Raw genomic sequence first — 20,846 nt, 5'->3', positions numbered from 1 at the left:
CTACGAAAACGGGAACCGGCGAAATAGGATCGGCGAAAAAAAACGGGATTTACATGGAATAAATTGTAGGACCCCCCTAAAGCTGTCAAAAACATGTAGGAACACTATGGGTACTCCCGTTTTAGCCTGCAGCTGCTCCTATCTCTTTACACTGTACTTTTCTTACTATGGTGGTGCCCTGGGGCGGCTTGGCTGGGCCAGTTTTGGGGGGTCCTGCGCTCTGGATTTGAACCCTAGTATGTTAGGGACCTACCCGAAAGAGGTTACCTGGATATGGTGGGTAGGCCCATAACCTTGGCCATGATTATGCTAAAAACCTCTATTGATTGCAAAATTTTATTGCATTTATATATATTATTAATAATTTGGAGTTGTGCACCTGAGATTTGTCTGTTTCTATACTTGCAGAATAGCCGTGAACCTATTTCCCTATTTTTAAACATTTTTTTCCTTTTTTTTTTACCCCAATTTTTAAATTAATTTTTTGGGGTGTCCCTATTTTTTTGACAGTTATTTTTAAAATGTCATTCCCAGGGGTGCAGGCTATTTTTTTAAAGCCTGCACCCCTAAACCCCATTTCTGCACTTTTTTTCGCCACCTATTCAGTGGTGAAAAGTTATCCCCATTTTTTTTTCAAAGACTATTCGAACCTGCGAAAAGTCTTTGAAATTGAATACGGGGATAATTGAAATCGGCGAAAATGACGTCATCAGCGATAATTTATCGCTGATTCCGAAGTTTTCGCTCCAAATTGAATACCCCTGAAAGACTTTACCAGTGTGTGCCTACTGACAGTGTAGGAAAGAAGATTTGGGGCCTTATTATGCTAGTGCACTGCTGAACGCATATTCCCAATGGTTAGGAATCTGCGCAGGTGCCGGTCCCGTACTGTGCATGTATAGTAGGGTCCTGCATGTTCCCATGGAGAGTGGCAGCAGACTGTCACAAAATGGAGGAGTGTTGCCATCATTGGGGGGAGGGAAGAGGCCAGGAGCTCTGTTAGCTGACGGAGTTTGCATGGCCTCTTTCCATCATCTGTGATGACCGGCCTGTGTGACCCCATGGTCACTCAGCCGGCCAAGGATCACACAGATGATCCGATGCTGCGTCCATGGATGCAGGTCGGATCATTAATGCATGCAGGAGGCACGACGCGCCCTGCTGCAGCTTTGCAATTCCGTCCCGTGCTGAATCAGGCATCTGGCAACTATAAATTTCTGCTAATCTACACTAGTGATGTCAGTGGGGCCGGCTCCAGACGGTAGGCGTTCCCATGGGAACGCCTCCGTCTGGCAGCCACGCCCTCGGCACGCCCACCAAAGGGGGCGTGCTGTCAGTCACCATCGACAGCACGCCCCCTTTGGTGCGAAAGCCCGAGCGACAGCTTGGCTGTCGCTATGCGGGTCTCGCGCATGCGCATGACGAAGCTCCCTCCGTCGTGCGCATGCACATTCGGGCACCATCGACCCGCTTGCGAGCGTCCTGCGCTCGTGAGCGGGTCTGAATTAGGCCCTTGGAGCCCACCACTCACAAGTTCCGCCACTGGCTCCCATATCATTAGGACTGTGCAGTATTGGGATTTGCACTCCTCAAAAAACTGTAACTGCAGTCACTCAAGCTGCTGAGAATCAATAGCCCTACACCTGTATCTAAATACACCAATCAACACAATGATTTTTGTAAAGCACATATACAAACCTGGCAGTCAATCTCTGCTTGTCCTGTTAGAGAAGCACCTCCATACTATGGAAACCTGTTGTAGCGGTATAAAAGATTATAGTGGACATATTTTTTAAGTAGAAACAATACATTTATTTAATTGATAATATCCATATTAGTAACGAACAGCTTTTAGATATATATTCATGTCAAATAGTGGCTTTAATAGCTCATTACATTTAAGAATTTGTTTGAGAAACATGAGCTGTGAAAATAGTTTTGAAAGAATTTGTTTGGAATCTGTGGTGGTTATGTCACAGAAATTATACTGTACAGATATTGTATCAGTGCACTTGGGAGATTGTATGCCTGATTCAGATCCAAACGTAAAGGCCATTTCCCACAATTGCGAAAATATCTTAATGACCCACTCACCGTCCACAGTTAAGAGACGCCCACTAAAAGCATCTCACATCCGCCACTCACATACAAAACCGGAAACATAGGAAACATTAAACACAGATCCACTGGTCATCACATTCTGAGTAAGGCTGGTTACACACATGAACGATATCGGCCCGATTTGGCTAAATCGGAACAACAAATCGGGCCTATCGTGCAGTGTGTATGCCTGATTTGCGCACTCCCACGGTCGCATGCGATATCGTGTGATTGGCCGTGCTGCACAGTCAATCACACGATATTGCATGTGAGGCTGTACATATTAATGAAGGACGGAACAGTCTGGCAGGTACGCCCCCGGCACGCCCACCAAAGGGGGCGTGCTGTCAGTCACCATCGACAGCACGCCCCCTTTGATGAGACACTCCGAGCGAAGGAAAGTCCTTCGCTCGCCGGGTCTCACGCATGCGCACGACGGAGCTCCCTCCGTCGTGCGCATGCGCAGTGGGGAACATCGACCCACTTGCGAGCGTACTGCCGCTCGCGAGTGGGTCTGAATGACCCCCTTAGTTTGGACGTGACACGCAAAAGGGCCACGTAAAGTTGTCCATGAGAAAAACAGTCTCGACTTGCGGTAGGTAAACTCCAACCACGATACATGTCTGTCCCTGTACTTTATTTATTGTCATGCCTTACCAGGAATTGTACTCAATTAAAATTAAAGAATTGTTTTTCACATAAATAAATTGGGAACAGTAAAAAAAAAGGGTAAAACTGAAATGTTGTATTAGTAAACAGGGCTTACATCAATAGTTGTGGAGAAACCGGATAATACGTATCAATCTCTACATGGTATAAAATGTTCATTGTTATGATACATCTTTAACAGTTTAGGCAGCGTAAGCCAAGAATGCGCTTGGGCGTTTGTTTTTCTTATTGACTTGCTTCACTAAAATCATCACCGCTCGGCTCCCGTTTGTCATACATTAATGTTTCATACAACTACATCTTCCTTGACAAATGCTCTATAGAAGAGTGAAAACTCCATCAAAATCTATCCTGTGGTGCTCGAGATTAACCCGAACAAATAGACAGATGCCTACCAGGGACTTTATTTTATACTATATATATAGATGATTTTGAGAATTATTCTTTTTTGGTTTTAATGTATATTTATGCTATAATAATTTCTCACATGATCTAAGCCCAGTTTCTAGTGAAATATCTGAGAAAAAAACAGTATTTGCTTGTAATCTGCAAAATATATCCATATACTGTACCTAAGTGTAAGTAAGACAGAAAAACAGATAACTCTGTTTTCACAACTGACAAAATGTCTTCAGTACTCTGGTGTTAATGGCAATAGATTTGATTTCAGATTTAGTTTAGTGCCATGTCACAATGTGCACTGTGGAGCACTATGCCCTGTTAGAGAGCACAACAAGTGATAAACATGGAGGCATGCCATGTGACCAGGTAAGAAGTTAAGTAAGGTCATTGGCTGCTTTATGGCCTTTGCCCCCTCACCTCTGTGTTTTTTTTCCAGAAAGCAATATATTACATTTTACTATACATATCCATTTCAAGTGCAAATTAGAGCACAGAAAACAATTTTGGCAATTATTATCATATGGGGGCTTGTGCAGACTTGGACGGAATTGACAACAAAAACTTCGGCATAAATGGCATCTGTTAAAAATACACAATTTGCAGAGTCTGAAGTACAGTATCTTAACATGTACATAATAAATATTTTTTCCAGAAATTACACTAATAGCATAAGATACACTAGAAGTGTACACTTTAGCCATATCAGGCGCTACCAGCTTATCAGTTCTATGTATTACAGTGGTGATTTCCCATGGTGTTACCTTAGACTGTGGGAAATTCCTACAGATTATTATTATTACATTTTATTTATAGGGCGCCACAAGAGGTCCGCAGCGCCGTACATACAGTACAGGGTGCACAGAACATTACTTTACAATACAGTAACCAATATATAAACAGAGCACAAGTAACAAATAGCAACACAATTCTCCATACACAGTACAGCTGGGAAGGTGAAGGCTGTCAATGAAGTGCTTGAGAAGAGGGCTGTTAGACAGACGAAATCCCGACCACCAGCTTTCCGACTGTCTAATCCCGGCAAGTGTCTAATGACAGGCGTCGAAATCCCGTCACATGTCATTGGGCCTACGCCGGGAATCCGACACCCGGCTTGCCGATCGAAGGTAAGCCAGGCGCAGGGCATGGACAGCCACGGGGGGAAGAAGAGGGTTAGGTTAGGGGCTCCCGGGGGGGGACTTAGGGTTAGGCACCCCCCAGGAGGTTAGGGTTAGGCTAGGGGAAGGGGCAGTTAGAGTTAGGCAGGAGGGGGGAGGTTATGGTTAGGCACCCCCCGGGAGACTTAGGGTTAGGCTCCGTGGAAGGGGGGTTAGGTTTAGGTACTTAGAGGAGGGTTAGAGTTAGGCACTTGGGGGGGAGGTTAGGGTTAGGCACCCCTAAGGGAGGGTTAGGGTTAGGGGGGAGGTTAGGTTAGTAAATAGAAAATATACTTACCTGTCAGGATCTTCACTGCCGGGTTTCCGCTGTCGGGATTTGATGTGGCCGGCGGTAAATCATACCGATCTCATGAGACAGTAGGGTGGAGGACCCTGCTCCTAGAAGCTTACAATCTAGGGGATACACATCTTCTAGCTCACTCACTTTGTGGCATCATAAGGAGCAAATACTCATGGTGTATTGAGTTTTTTTTTCTCTTGACCTGTCTTCAATTACCAAAAAGGACCACACGACCCCAGGATTTAGGTGGGCAATAATGTGGCAAAAGAGGCCTGTATGTCAGCGTGAGTTTCTTTAAAACAATGGGCCTGATTCAGACCCACTCGCGAGCGGCTGTCCGCTCGCAAGTGGGTCGATGTTCTGGACTGAGCATGCGCACGACGGAGGGAGCTCCGTCGTGCGCATGCGCCAGACGCGACGAGCGAAGGAAAGTCCTTCGCTCGTTGTGTCCGATCAAAGGGGGCGTGCTGTCAATGTTGATTGACAGCACGCCCCCTTTGGTAGGCGTGCCGGGGGCGTGCCTCCCTGACGGGGGCGTTCCCACGGGAACGCCTGCCGTCAAAAGCCGGCCCACTGACATCACTAGTGATGTCAGTGGGAGTGATTTTGGCTCTGATAGAGCCAAAATCACTCCGGAGCTTGCGGTTGAAAACCTCAACCGCAGGCTCCGGCTCGCAATTTCGATGGTCGCGATGGTCTCGACCATCGCGGCCATCAAAATGCATGCTCGTATAGCCTGTGGGTGGTGACCCACAGCTATACGAGCGTCCAGAAGGACGCTCCATTTTCATGGAGGCCGGCCCTCATTCAGAGCGTGCGCTCTGCTCAGAGCGTACGGCTCTGAATGAAGGCCAATATTTTTAAAACTCGGATTGTGTTTTTTTTATTTCACAATGTTTTTCCAAGTTGCAGTAGAGGTCCTAAAACTACAAGCGCCAACATGCCTAAACACTTTAAGACAGCCAGTACACATGTATGTGCCCCCTGATAGTGTAATCATGACCTGCCACTGCATTGGTTTATTATTTATTATTGATGCAGGGTTTTGATCTGGGGTACAGGGGGGCTATATTCAGTAAGAGGTGGTGGGAAGCAATACCATAATGTGAGGTACAGGGAGTTATATTTTGTTTTGTGATGCAGGGGTTGTATTCTGTTATGGGGCAAGGGGTCCATTGGACCAGGTGCGTGTACTGCCTTTGAGAGGATGGGGCCTTCATGATAAATTTGTACTAGGCTCCACGATACCTGATGGCAGCCCTGAGCAGGATAATTTCACAACTGCTAATTTATATTAGATATTCTCACTGAGGGCCACAGAAACATTCTGTTATACCAAGTTGTCATTAATTTGATGTTCATAGTGTGGTATGTATCTTAAGAAGATGATGGCTATTGGCCTGTGTATGTGGTAATTTTACAACTCCACTAACAGTCCTCTTTAACAATAGCACAATGGCTATTTGTGTGGTACACAACTAATGTAATATCAGTCCTTTTTTTGATGGAGATATGCAGGTCCATTCACTATAAAGGTAATGCAGGACCTATCTTAGATAGCTCCTGCTTACCTTTCACTCCCGGGGCGGGATGTATCAAAGCTTACCGACGCGGTCTAAGCTCTCGAATGGCGGTGATGACTTCATCGGCTTTCTTTACATAAAGTTAACGTGAAAAGTAGTTCCGCCTCCCTTGTTACGTACGCGCAGCCGCTTGTCCCATCAGCTGTGTATGCAGCATTGTGGGAGTTCAATGACGCTCTTTCCCATTTTTTTTTTCACGTTAACTTTATGTAAAGAAACCCGATGAAATCAGCACCATTCGAAAGCTTAGACAACATCGGTAAGCTTTGATACATCCCGCCCCCATACACTAGTATAGGGACCTAAATACATCAAGCTCTGAAAATACAAAATGTTTGGAGCATGACTGTGGGAACATTCGCCATCTTCAGATGATGTTTGCTCCGCACCCCCACTGCTTCCCTATGGGTAGGAGTCCTAGGGGGTCTATTTACTAAGTTTTGGATGATGATAAAGTGAATGGAGGTAAGGTACCAGCCAATCAGCTCCTAGCTGTCATTTTTCAAACACAACCTGTGACATGGCAGTTAGGAGCTGATTGGCTGGTACTTTATCTCCATTCACTTTATCTCCTAACAAAGCTTAATAAATAGACCACCTAGTAACAAAGAGGGATACATTTGCTCCTTCCAGCAGAAGTCACATATACGTGAACCCAAGTACAGAAATGCGCAGAAATGTTGCCGAGCAATGCAAGGATTTGTGGGGTGATCTTTATATCTATACAGTATATGTCTCAATATTTATCTACATAGAAACCTCCTTCCTCCTAAAAATCCTGTTTGACCCCAGAATCAGTACCTTTATTTGAGTACCAGCACCTTTTTAATAAAAAAAAAACCTGTGTAATCATTTATATATCTTTGAATAAGTCTAATTAGCCACCAGATGATGCTCCCACATAATATGTTCCCACTGTCCCAAATTATCACAGACATTGCAAAGTTCTGAAGACTTATCGTTGTCTGTGTCCTGTCAATAATGACGCTGGCCAATGGCACAGTACCCTATAGGTCCCTTGGTGAATGTGACAGGGACAATTCACAGTATTGTTCGTTATTGCTGGTGCTGGACAATGTAACATACACTACTGATGGGAAGAGCTGTATTTGTACATTGTAGCATACAAGCTGAAATAGAAACAACTTTGCCGCGATTACGGAGGGGGAGCACGTCCCCTGCTACACCACTAGCAGCACCTGAGAGCTGACCACACATACACAACGCACAATAAGGCCCCCTCCCCAGGACTCCGGATCCTTCCCCTGGCCAGGACCCTCCTCTCGGGTGTCACATGGTAGGAGGGGCCCCGGCTCTCCGCCCTCTCCGCTCCCATCGGCCGCACTCCGGACTGGGCACCGGGCATGGGGAGATCAGAGATGGGATTCACCGGGTAACTGCACCCCGCAGGGGGGCCTCACATACTCCCGACTCAGGTCGCAGACTGTCCCCTTCTCCCAGAGCCACCCAATACCCCACAGGACACGTCAGATCCCCCGCACGTACACGACTCGCCCTGCAGGGATCCTTTACACTACAGCCAGCCCCACAGAGACCCCTCTACTCCCACTACAGCCCAGACACATCCCGTAACTCTCAGACCTCACACAGCATACCCTATAGGCGAAGCAGCAGCCCCCAATCTCACAGCCGCCCCACACACTCACAGATTGGGGTCAGACACATGCTACACAGATAAAACACATTATTAGTCACACACACTACATGCATTTTGCATTCATCCTGATGATCCGTCTCTATTCACTTATTTAAACTTTCACTTACTGACTGAGCAATCTGCCTGTACCCCACATAACATCGCCATAACTTGCTGCAACATTTATTACTCACAATAGCTATATATTACTATTCAACCTTTATTTAACTTCTCATACAATTGTGTATTATAGCAGCAGCTCTGTCATATTCCAAAACATCCCTCAGGGCTGCTGTATTTCATTCCATCCTGTTAGGTCCCACATAACCTGTCTGACCTGTTTCTGTAATCCAGGCAGGCCAACAAGAAGGGCAAAAGTGCTGCTACAACTGTGACCTCTGTAACCACACTCTCACTCTCCAAACCCTAAAAAGAATAAGCCATAACATTTCCCACTTTTTATAATTATAAAATCACTGTAAGACCCTTATAGCAGATGTTCTTTAACGTTAATTAACAGTTCTAATCTATTCCCACAGCAATTCACTTACACTTCTATTACGTTTTTATTGTGGTGTTGCGTTACAAACACCCATACATACAACAATTTGCACTAAGTTTAGGTTTTCTCACTCAAAAAAATGAACTTGTAAAGAAAAGTGTATAGGTGGCTAAAACTACAGTGTCTTTTAATTTTTACTTGGAAGGGCTTTATAGTCTGTGCTTATTTCATCCATTTTATTGATTTGGGTGCTGTTATGGCCATGGTGTCTGGGGGCTGGGGAGATCCCAACGGTGACACTAATGGGATGGGGAAGGGCTACCCCAGAAACTCAGAGGAGGATGAGGCTTCACCTCCTGGTGGGATGAGTGATCCGGAGCAGGGTGACGAGGAACGGCCTGGAATTCAGGTGGATTGTGTAGTATGCGGTGACAAGTCCAGTGGCAAGCATTATGGGGTTTTCACCTGTGAAGGATGCAAAAGTTTCTTTAAAAGGAGTATACGTAGAAACCTCAGTTACACCTGCAGGTATGTAGCAGTGCCATATGCATGTGAAGGTTATGCTGTGTAAATTTAAGTCCAATTCTATGAAAATATGTTTTGAATGGTTAAAAATATTCATAAGTTTTGGAAGATCTGTCCCTAGTATGTTTGTTTTTTTTGCTAATAGAGACTGCTGCAGGTTATCCCATTACCGTGAACAACAATATTACCTGGTGTTGGGTAATATAGTATCACAAACTGGTGTATCTGGCATTGATTATAAATGACATTTGTGCATAGACATAAAAATTAATGAAAAACATATATAATTTTAGTAGATTTTAACTTCCATCGTCATTGTAAAGCCATCTGAAATAATGTACATTGATTGACATCTGTCTGATCACTACTGTCATTGCTGTTCTCTGCCAGCCATTTCTGTAGTGCCAGCACACATTCTGCTCAAAACTAGAGATATGTTTATTAATTCTAATATAGAATTAGTGTGTATGGTATGTCTGATCATGTAACACATACTTAATACCGCTCCACTTTACAATACCACCTTTGCTGACATGTATTTGCTGCTCCAAATGCATAAGTGTTTGAATTCCATCATATGTTAATCTCTTTACAACACACCCTATAATACCAGTCATGGCCTTTTGTTTTAAGATGGTGTAATAAAGAGGACACTGTATCTCAGCTAGTATTTATGGTCAGGGAACTCATTGGTGCTTTTTAACATCCAATAATGCACATAAGTGCCTGTATTTAGTAGAAAATATATTATTATCTAGGTGTTAAATTTTGTACATAGGAACCTATGTATCAAAGTTGGGAGAGAGATACAGCATCGTAGCATCGCTTACAATCGTATTACCATATTGTAATAAATTCATATAATCTCCAACAGTCATACTCTGAATTTGGATCTTTGAAATGTTATATATTTAGGTGTTTGTATATAAAGGTTAATATTTATATAATGTTCTTAGTTACAGAAACTGTATTCTTTTTACAAAGTTTAAAGCATGGATTTGGCCTATTGAGTCACACTAATGTCAGAACGTACACAGTTCTACAGTGATACCTCTAGAGGCCACGTGCTTGGTAACTGGGAATCCTGTACATGGGCTTCATTCTAATAAATCTTTTCATCCTAAAGGCCCTTACAGCCTGGCGTTGCATTAAATGCAGTGACACAACATGTCAAATGTGATGCTGCTTGACAAGGTGGTGGGGAGTAGTAAAGGACACTCCACAGGTCCTAGCACACTTACTGGCAGTGAAAACAAATGAAGATGACAAAAGTCATAGTTAATACCGTGCTGCAACGCAAACGTTGCCAACTCCAAATGCTAGTTAGTATAGGATCAGTGAATCAGATGGGTTTCATTCCCATATCAGTATGCATGTAAAAGAATAAAAAAAAATTGTATATGCCATTGGATATGAGACCATAATGGTGCCTTTCCAGCTAGAAACTACAGTATATTTTCATGTAGTTACAGTATATTCCAGGTAATTAACAGAAATCACAATCAGCAATAAAATAGCACTAATACATTAATCTCTTAAAAAAATAAAATCTAGTTTAATTTTTCTTTTGTTCTTTTGAAACCATGATTTGTGTTCTATTTAAAATGTAGAAATTTGTATATATATTTAAAAAAAAAGTTGACTTTCTTTAAAAAAAAAAAAAAATGCCCCTCCACATGTGGGTGCCTGAAGAATCCAACTCTTATCTGGGTAATCTCTGTGGAGCCCTGGCCCCAGTTAAGAGAAACATTATTACTCTTGACCTTTGCAATGTGTTTATTTAACATGTAGCGCCACCCCTCTTCCTCCACAGTCTTATTTACCTTAACCCATGTGGAAGACTGCATTAACCCTTGTTTATAAGCAACGCCAAAAGCTGAATCAGGATTAAAAAATATCTTCATTTAGACATTACTATGTGTACGTCTCTTTTCGCTTGGCGTGCTAAACCAAGGATGTATGCTGCATACATTTCAGCCTAAGCATATGGTTTTTCTGCAGTTGTTGTTGAACAACATATCCCAGTATGCTCATTCAGCCAGCAACAGATGCAAAATATAAACACCCATAAAATATAACCTTGCCACTTGCGCAGAAGAGAAGGGGAATATTTAGGTTCTGTACCTGGGAATGTTGTCAAAGCGCTTTAAACTAGAGATGAGCGATTCGGTTCTACTCTGTTCTTTTCACCAAATTAGCTCAAATTTGGATTGATCAAATTGGCTATCCAAAACACGAGTGCCGTATAGCCAATAAAATGCAGTTTTCAAATCCGGACTTAACCAAGTAAAACCAAACAGCTCGTCTCTACTTTAAATATGCTATAAATCTGATAGTATAAACTTATTGGACTGGTACATACCTTATGACAAACGTGGCTTTGTTTCAGTATAGACATTACATGCAGCGCCAGAAACGTGAAACGATTTTTCGGAAAATACAATTGAGTTGTTCACAAATGCCTATTTAGTGGCTAAGTATCAAAGGGCTCAAATTAGGACCATAATGTTGCCAAAATGGTTGTATGCTGTGACTTTTATTTTTCATATGCAATCTTGGTCATAACAAAATATGAATACCAAACAACAAAGATTTATTTGTCTTAAAATTGAGTATTTTCTCTTAAAAACGTTAAATTAAGTAGTTTACGTTGTTCAAATTCCAATAACACAATAATATTCCTGGGATTATAGTACTTTATAACTAACCAGCTACTGTAGCTGAGGTCGGCTGACAAAAAAAAATTGTGTTCATCAACTTAAACAGGAATAACGGGGAGAAATCGCCTTTTTTAATGTTGTTAGAGAGATTTTCTTCTTAGAATAACATAGTGAATTCTCCTGTGAAGTGAGAAGGTGCTATATGGATGCACTTCTATTCATGTGCACACTAGTAATAACCGGGTGTGCTGGGAATGGCCCAGTGTGAAATCGGGACATTTTTATGCAAGCAAATCTTATGAAATTTTAATAAGCAACAAAGTAATTTATTTATCACTCGACAGATGTGAGGCATCTGAACGTTGAATATCCATGTGTGTGTATATGTACATTTGTGTGTGTGTGTATGTATGTATGTGTATGTATATATATATATATATATATATATATATATATATATATTACACATGCATCTCTTTGTATTATTAGCGTTGTGGTTATATATGATTGTCTATATTATGTTTTTCTTGTGCCGTATTCTTAGAGATGACATCGTCATATATTCAAGCTCTTCATTTACCTTCTATCTATCTTTATATACAGGTCAAATCGTGACTGTCAGATTGACCAGCATCACCGCAACCAATGTCAGTACTGCCGACTAAAGAAATGCTTTCGTGTGGGCATGAGGAAGGAAGGTACTGTACATGCAACCTTCAGACAAGGTCATTTATGCCATATTTTACTCACCTAGCTCCTTTTTCTGTGATCAGACCCACTTATTTATTCTTCCCAATGTACACTGAAGCTTTGGTTGTAATCAACACTTGTATAGTACAGGAATAATACACTCTGTACTGTATAATGAAAAGGCTATTCTGTGTAAAATCACAGTCTGCAATATTGTTCCTTTAGATCAGGGATGGGGAACCTCAGGCCCGGGAGCCGTAAAAGGCCCGCGGAATCATTTGGTGTGGCCCTCTGAGCTTTTCTCTGCTAGCCTCATCTGGCTAGCAGGGTGCCTAGAATGGCACACTGTAGCCAGAATCTATGCAGCGGTGCCACGTGGACCGTCCTTAGGACGCTTCAGGCTGTCACACCGGTGATTGTGGCCCCGCTCCGTGTGACGTCACATGGAGGTAGCGTGGTCTGCACCAGGCCCGGAAATAATGTTATATATATCAAAATGGCCCTCGGCAGAAAAAAGGTTCTCCACCCCTACTTTAAATGGTCACAGAATTATCCAGTGGCTTCTTATATCCTCATATTGTATAGTATATATAATTATATAAATAATATGTTAGTTGTCTTATTATAATGGCTGACATACAGAATAGGAAAGGCATGGGTATCCTGTGGTTTTCTGTATTTAGCATACAGAATATCACCAGTAATGCAGTGGGTGTTTTACCCTAGGTTGTACTTGGGCACATTTTCCCAACATATTACTAAAACAATTAGAGAATTTTCTGAACTACACTTCCTATGGACAATTTTCAAATAAACTAATCCAAAAACAGAACAGACTTCTGGGTAATGCAATTTAGATGGCAGCCCATTGACACACAACACCAAACCAATTGCATTGTTAGAGCATACTACAGTCTTGATGTTTACTATATTCTGTGTATTAGAAGCCCTTGTGATGCTCTAAAACCCTTTGAGAGGGATATTAACAGGATTTCACATAAATGGCATTATTCATAATAAATATAATCAACTAGATTTATTCTAATGCTGGGTACACATTGGCTGATATATTGGCCGATATATCCTGGGTGCTTCGGCGGGTGTGCACCAGCGATGTGTCTGTGAATGATGTCGTTCACAGACATATCACATTGGCTGTGCAGCACAGCTGATGGCTGATATATCTGCAGAAATATATCGGCACATTGTACTGTGTATACAGGCCGTCAGCTGATCGCCCGTATACTTGCTGCAGAAGCCGACAGTGACTGACAACACAACTGGCAGGCACATGCAAATACCCACCTAGTTGTGATGTCAGGCACGACACATCAGGCCGATGATTGGTAAGTGTGTATGCACTTACCAACCGTTAGGATGGCAGATCCGTCGTCCTAGTGTGTACCCAGCTTACGAGATGGAAGCAACTTTTTCACTCATGATGTCACATTTAAGGCACAATGGCAGGGTAGGCTTTGCAAATGTATAGCTTAAATATTAAATCGGCAACATAATTTATATTAATGTCAGATATCTTGTTTGCTAGTCAAGAATTGGGGAAAGTGAGAAAATGTGTATTGCTTCCCAATTCCTTCCACAAATTATGTTCTGTCTCTACTTTTAGTAAAACAAAAAATGTAACTTAGTAATAGCTCTTTCATGATTCGTCACTGGGGAGAACCATGGCAATGTTTACTTCGTAGCAAGTCTGTTATTATGGTTAACCATTATTTGTGTGTATTTATTATGCATCCATGATCATATGTAGCTGCTAGCCCACATCGTTTACCTTCTAAGCTAAAGTTTTGTTGCTTTCAGGTTGAAGATAGCAGCTACGATAATCTGTGAGTGTAGATAAAGCGCCAGGGGCAGGGTGCATGAGTAAAGGGCAGGTGACGTCCAGGAACAACACCTTATCATGTGACCACATGACCTCCTTGTAGATAAAGGTCAGAGCAGTGAATCACATGTGTGTGCTGCTGTGCTCTGCATGGCTGTGGAGTAGAGGACAAAAAAGCAATTATGTGGGAGGAATAATGGGGCTTGCAGAGGGCTTAAAAAGAGCAAGAGATCGGGATACACAATCATTTTAATTTGAAAGCGATGGGATCTGTAATCCCTAGCTGCCGTCTTTCCATGTGTATCCTCCTTCATACCTCCAGCCCTTCACTGCTTTTGACTCTCCCCTTCTCATATTACCTGCTTTCAGTTATGTCCCATCCTGTCCATTTTCCTCTATGTATCTCTCTCTCTGTCGCTCAGCTCTCTGCTCTATTCCTCCATCAGCCTTTCTCCCCTCCTTTTTACCCTGTCGCTCTCCCCTTCTTTTCTGTTGCTCTTCACTCTGCCCTTCTTTTGATGAGCTTAGAGCTCTGTGCCCTTTCCCTGCTTGAGTGAATCCTAAGCGCTCATTCAGGCATTAGAAAGTAAATAAAAGCTCTTTCTTTCCCCCTCTCCTCCCTCATTCTGCTGCCACTTCCTCAGTTCAGCACATTCCTCGCAGGGCTCAGCAAACATGGAGTGAACCAAGTACACAGTTGGGGGGAGATATGACTGACCTCAATGTGCATAAAAGATACAGGCATCAGTGCTGCCTGCAGAGGTAGGGGAGCTGATGTGACCCCAGTATGTGCGAGGGGGTCTTTGGTGGATCAGATCTATCTAAATGGAGATAGGAGACAGAACTATTACTCACATGAGTCTCATCCCCATGCAAAATATGATGTCTACCAGTCTTCCCTGGTAGATACAACACTATTTATAACAATTGGGTAGATAGCGATGCCAGTTATACAGAGAAGGAACGTTAAGTTAGAGAGCTGAATCATACTAACCAGAATGTCGGCAGTATGGGTACAGTTAGCAGAGCTGTTGTGTTCTTGTGCGGAGGTTAGGGAGTGAGCACGCCTACAGTATATGTAGCCAGAGGAGGTAGAGAGATGGGCACTGCTTGTATCCATGCAGAAGAGATGATTTGCACTACAGTACTGTATCTGTGCAGGAAAATAGTAGAGATTGGTACTATGGTATCTGTGAAGAGAATGGGAGTGGGTTGTAATTATTGTAGTGCATGTGAGCCCTGCATGTTTTTATCTGCCCAGAAGAGTGGGTAGAAAGGGTCAGAAGTGTTTGCACAGAGAGGAGGGGGAGAACAGCCCTGCTTCTGTGTGTGCACAGAGGGAAGGGGTCAGTATTGCTTAACTCTGCATAGAATGGAAGGAAGACTCCACACTTTTTGTATGTGTTTATAGGAGCGGGTGAAGCTCTGACAGTTCAGCACTAATTGTCTCTGTACAAGGAATGAGTTCCATCACTGTATGCTGAGGAGTAATCTTGGCTTGTACACAGCAGAGAATATGGGGGGGAAGAACAGCGTCTGTCTCCATAGAGAGAAATGAGACACATCAGCACTGTTTGTATCTGCACAGAGACAAGGGGGTGGAAGGTCAACTCTGTAAACAGAAAATTAGAGTGGGGGTGAAGGCCACAGCTGCCTTTTTGTAATGATTGTTGCCTGCATCCTAAAAGTATTCTTTATTCCAATAGTCTCTTGCAAAATATCACTAAGTGAATTAAAGCCAACATCTACATTTATTTAAATAGTATTAGGACGGTGTTTAATTCTCAGGACTGGGCAAATTACTTCATGCTAGATATCAGCGCTAAATATTAGCTGCCAGACATTTTGTCATGTAAAATATTTGAGCTGCAAACAAAATATGTTTTTAGGTGAGGCTATGCACATTAATATATTTACTGTACACTGATACTGAGATCAACCTTACCAAAATCCCACAAATGATAACACAAACATTGTGTAACCACATATGATATGCTAGATTTGTGCTCCTGTAAACTCTGGCAACTGTCAGTGCCCCCTGTACATACTATATATTGCTTTGTCCATATATTACACTAGCTGCTCTGTAAACAGTATTAAGTTTGGATGCTGGGGAGTTTTCTTTGAATGTAGACATGTGTTGTACCTGCAAGCTCAACATGCTGGGAACTAGCTGTAATGGTTCTCAGATGGTTATAAAACATAAGGGGGATGCATTTTTAATTACTATGTTACTATGGCAACCTATTAAGCCAGGTTTTATCCAGTCTTCGTAATACTTATAGATATTGTAGAAGAGTCCATATGAAGGCAGCCGCGAGAAAGTATGCCGCCCTTATGGTACCTCGGACTTGCACATTTTTGTTCGCAGGCCCTTAGGACTTTTTTTTTTTTTAACCTTGTTTCTAGTTTAAAGCTTGTAAGCAGGACTCTCTTACTGCTTTGTCTAACTGTTAATGCATAGGGGACAATAACTATAACCTCTTATTGTGGCAATAGGAAATTATGTATTGCCAGAATGTATTAAAATACGCCCGCAGGGACAGGATCTCCGATAGGAGCCTTGCCCTTTGATGGGTAAAAGTAAAGTGAATGCTTTTATTTTTTGCTCTGGAGCCAGCCGCACTATTGAGCTGGCAAGGGCATCGGACCGTGCATGCGCAAACGCCCATTGCCTACGGGTCCCTCTTCCTATATATGTTATGAAAATGAGGCCATAGGCTACAATGGCTAATCCTCTCTAAAGATGGCGCTAATTACCATGGCCAAGCAGCTTGATAAATCTCACAAGTCGCAGCCCCCATATGGGAGCTGTTTCTGTGATCGAAAACCAGGGATCTAGATACATCATGGGAATACTTTAAATTTGCTGATATCATCCGAAAACTGGTGTTTTCGGGGAATGTCCCACACTTTTCCTTTGGTGAATAGGGCCCATAGTCTTGTTGTAAACAGTGTTTGTCTACAAGTGCTATGGAGTATGCTGCCGCTCTGTAAATAGATGTTTATAAATAAGTTTTAATTTTTTTTTTATATTAGGCAATTTGTGTTTACGGTTTGAAGGTCCTTTTATATGTGGTTCTCAAAAATTCTTGTCAAAGTCCCAAACATTCCTGGTAATAAACCACATATGTGTGCTGTGCTTCCTACTTAGAGATTGTACATATAAATTCCTGCACGAAGATTGTTAGTCTTTCATTGTGTTTGTATGTAGTAATCCGTACTGTGTAGCAGCCACATGTCCTATCATTTGCTTAGTTGAAGACTGATGTAGTAGGTAGTTCTTTACCTGCTTAGTCCACAACAGATGGATATTCAAAAATGTTATCTAACAATTACTAAATAAATAAATAAAATTAATCATAATTTAAAGACACTATTTTGTCGCTAATGTAAATATTAGTATAATATTCAGGTTGTAAAAATGTGAATACTTAAAACCGAGGTATATCCAAATCTGCTTGCAGATCTCTTCCTGCTTAGAGAGACATTGTTGCTGTCCCAGACCATAATCCTCTTATGTCCTACAAAACCATCCTCTCACTTTTAATCATTTTGTGATAATCCTGTCACAATACTACAAGTTGCATCTGTGTCTTAATATTGGTGGGCTGGGCATGATGCCATTCATGTGTGGCATGACATTAGTGGGGGCATGGGCATGTAGACACAGACCTACAATTGTACAGACATATTCAGATGTGACCTTGCTCATCTAGTGTCAATACGAGTGAGCTGAAAGGTCCAGTGCAAGCGTCGGGTGTTTATTGCCAAAAATGCATCGAAGTCGCAATGTGATGTGACTAGGACGCACCAGGAGATTGTGCTGATTAAATTCGACACCTATTTCTGCGTGCGACTGAGTCTGTAAATGGAGCTTGGAGTGTAAAAAGCTGCTGCTGCATTATATCTTGTCACATGCTGATTCAGAGACTCAGTCGCGCATAGATGTACAAGTGTTACATATCAAATGAATCAGCACAGTCTGCCGGTGCTTCCTAGTCATATTGCAACTTAGATGCATTTTTGGCAAAAAAATAGTCAAAAAAGACGCCCGGTCCTAGCAGAGTCTCACAGGACAAGCTGCACCAAGAGAGGCTGTTCGGCACGCCTGCAGCAAAGGCGAGTGAGGACACATCTGTACAACATGAGCATCATGCATTCCCTGTAGTAGGCACAATTAAACAAATAAATATAGTCTTTCAGGTTTATATCAATGACTAGCTTAAAATTGTAAAGATAAAATAATAAATGACAGACACTGGAGGCCAGTACTAGGTGCAAAGATTTGATCCTAGTGTGGCAAAGGGAGTCAACAATCTTAAATAAGGAACAGCAGAACATGTGTGCCATGAACAATATAATTGTGTCATACAGATGAAACTCAACTGCTGATTGTGATTTTTTAGAATGAAAATGTATGCAGACATGATTCACAGAGACTCGCTATGTGTAGCTGTAGATGATCTTAGTGTTTTATGTCATTTATTTCATGTTTTTTCTATATAACATGGCTTATATCATACTTTGTTATTGTTATTTTTAGCCGTCCAGCGAGGAAGGATCCCTCCTGCTCACTCCAGTGCAAGCCCCACTACTGCGCCAGGCGGTGGCGAGTTTTTTAATGGACAGCCAGTTTCTGAACTCATCTCCCAGCTACTGCGGGCAGAACCTTACCCAGCATCACGCTATGGGTCTCAGTATGCTCAGCAGGGCAGTGTTATGGGCATTGATAACATCTGTGAGTTGGCTGCCAGGCTCCTTTTCAGCACTGTGGAGTGGTCCAGAAATATCCCTTACTTCCCAGAGCTTGCTATGGCTGACCAAGTTTCCCTGCTCCGGCTGAGTTGGAGTGAACTGTTTGTATTAAATGCGGCCCAGTCAGCCCTTCCACTGCACATGGCTCCCCTTTTGGCTGCTGCTGGCTTCCATGCCTCTCCTATGTCTGCTGACAGGGTGGTCTCCTTCATGGACCAGATACGGGTCTTCCAGGATCAAGTGGAAAAGCTTAATCGTCTTCAGGTGGACTCAGCGGAGTATGCATGTCTGAAGGCAATTGCACTGTTTACTTCAGGTAATGTTGGAGATTATATTATCATTAGACGCATATACACTTGTATTATATTACTGATTGTCGTTTAGAGCTGTGGAGCTTCTTAGATAGGTTGTCCATAATGACACAATAATTTTTGTCATAAGTCCAATTAAACTTTTCGTAGCCTCATAAGCTCTCGCGAGCAAGACCCTCTTTTCTCATGTGCTTTGTCTTCCCTCACTTATAAAATCATCTTCTCCTTACTGCCAGCAACAGCACCAAACCTTTTGGTTTTCTCCCCCCCCCCCCCCCCCCCCCTTGCTGCTGCTCATTTAGGTATTATGACTACTGATGCTGCAATGTCTATGAACCATGTCCATGCTCTGCAATGTTTTGTACTGTAAGTCTCTTTTCTTGTTTTGTTCATACTATTTCTGTTTATGTACTCTGTAAGGCACCGCAGACCCCTTGTGGTGCCATATAAAAGATTATAATAGCCTATGTTCATCTGTTTTTTTTATTTTTATATCTTCTCAGATGCCAGAAACCTCACTGACCCTGCCCATGTGGAGAGCTTACAGGAAAAAGCCCAAGTGGCACTCACAGAGTATGTCCGTGCTCAGTACCCCTCTCAGCCCCAGCGTTTTGGCCGGCTTCTCCTGCGGCTGCCTGCTCTCAGAGCTGTGCCTGCATCCCTCATTTCTCAACTATTCTTTATGAGGCTTGTGGGCAAAACTCCCATAGAGACACTTATTCGGGACATGCTCCTCTCTGGGAGCAGTTTCAATTGGCCCTATTCAACTGGTCAGTAGCGGCAGCTGGCCTTAGGCTGCATCCTCTACACTAAATAAGGACAACTTTCTGCCCCTTCCCCCTGCTGCAAAATACTAAGGCACTTCCAGACTTAATGGAGAAATGGTTTTACAATTTCCCCAGGATTGTTTTGTTGTCAATAAAACAAGTGGGATATTGGTTACTGTCAGGTCTTAGAAACTATTTAGAAGGCAGTCTCTTATGTTCCTGGGCTTGTACTTGATAATAAAAGCACTAAATAAGCTTCTAGCAGTTACAAATGACACTAGAGCACATCCTCATCACCATGTTCCAATGCAATTCCTTGGTGATTCACTTCATTTTGACTACATGGCTTAGTCTATATCCTCTCTACCTCCTAAATGTCCACATTTACTGTCCTAGAAGAGAGCTGCTCCAGGAATGGAAAGGAAATGCCAATTATTGGTCTGCTTATTTTGAAAGCAGCATATCGGAACCAGTCATGTAGCAGAGGCCTGAATACAACCCTATATTAAGAGTAGCATTCTTTACACTTGACTTGAGATAATTTGGTTGAAACTATACTGTAAGTGTTCCCTTTAATGGAATCGGCTGGATCTCTTAATTATGACATTTGAATTATCGTTTTTCAGTAAATTTTATTTATTAGCCTCTCACTTATCATAGTATCTGATTAACAAATCAACCACCAAAACTTTTTTTTTTTTAAACCAAAATCAATCTTAAGGATGTTTATGTATGTACATTACACATTTTACCATACAGTTGTCTGTATCTTCATTTTACTTTTTTTAATTATTTTACTTTTTAAGAAATATTTTAAGTCTCGTTCCTACTAATGTGACTCTGGGGTTACAATGCTATACAAAATATCAATCCAATCTAGTGTGATATCTATTTAGGAAGAACCACCTATGTAAACTTAAAAATGTT

The 20,846-nt window shown here is 42.2% G+C and overlaps 1 protein-coding gene across 2 annotated transcripts; it reads left to right on the top strand.

The window, feature by feature from the left end:
• The first annotated feature begins 7,444 nt into the window (after window positions 1–7,444).
• On the top strand, window positions 7,445–19,984 carry NR2F6 (nuclear receptor subfamily 2 group F member 6). Of its 2 annotated transcripts, none has more exons than XM_088478465.1 (4): window positions 7,445–8,896; window positions 12,157–12,278; window positions 18,630–19,157; window positions 19,656–19,984. In XM_088478465.1, exons 1-4 carry the CDS (start codon window positions 8,625–8,627, stop codon window positions 19,928–19,930), a joined length of 1,197 nt encoding a protein of 398 aa, XP_088334591.1. In that variant the 5' UTR covers window positions 7,445–8,624; the 3' UTR covers window positions 19,931–19,984. The 2 variants fall into 2 exon arrangements, with proteins under 2 accessions (XP_088334591.1, XP_088334592.1); XM_088478466.1 differs by having other exon boundaries at window positions 7,447–8,896; window positions 12,157–12,251.
• Window positions 19,985–20,846: the final 862 nt, after the last annotated feature.

The sequence above is a fragment of the Taudactylus pleione genome, unplaced genomic scaffold, assembly GCF_031769625.1.
Source record: "Taudactylus pleione unplaced genomic scaffold, aTauple2 ptg000214l, whole genome shotgun sequence".
Lineage (NCBI taxonomy): Eukaryota > Metazoa > Chordata > Amphibia > Anura > Myobatrachidae > Taudactylus > Taudactylus pleione.
This window is presented reverse-complemented; position numbering and strand designations above follow the sequence as displayed.

Excerpts from the sequence above, each read along its gene's own strand:
- NR2F6 (XM_088478465.1), top strand. The coding sequence starts at position 8,625 with ATGGCCATGGTGTCTGGGGGCTGGGGAGATCCCAACGGTGACACTAAT. Across the intron at positions 12,279-18,629 it reads ACATGCAACCTTCAGACAAG|CCGTCCAGCGAGGAAGGATC; the intron begins GTCATTTATGCC and ends TGTTATTTTTAG. Across the intron at positions 19,158-19,655 it reads AATTGCACTGTTTACTTCAG|ATGCCAGAAACCTCACTGAC; the intron begins GTAATGTTGGAG and ends ATATCTTCTCAG.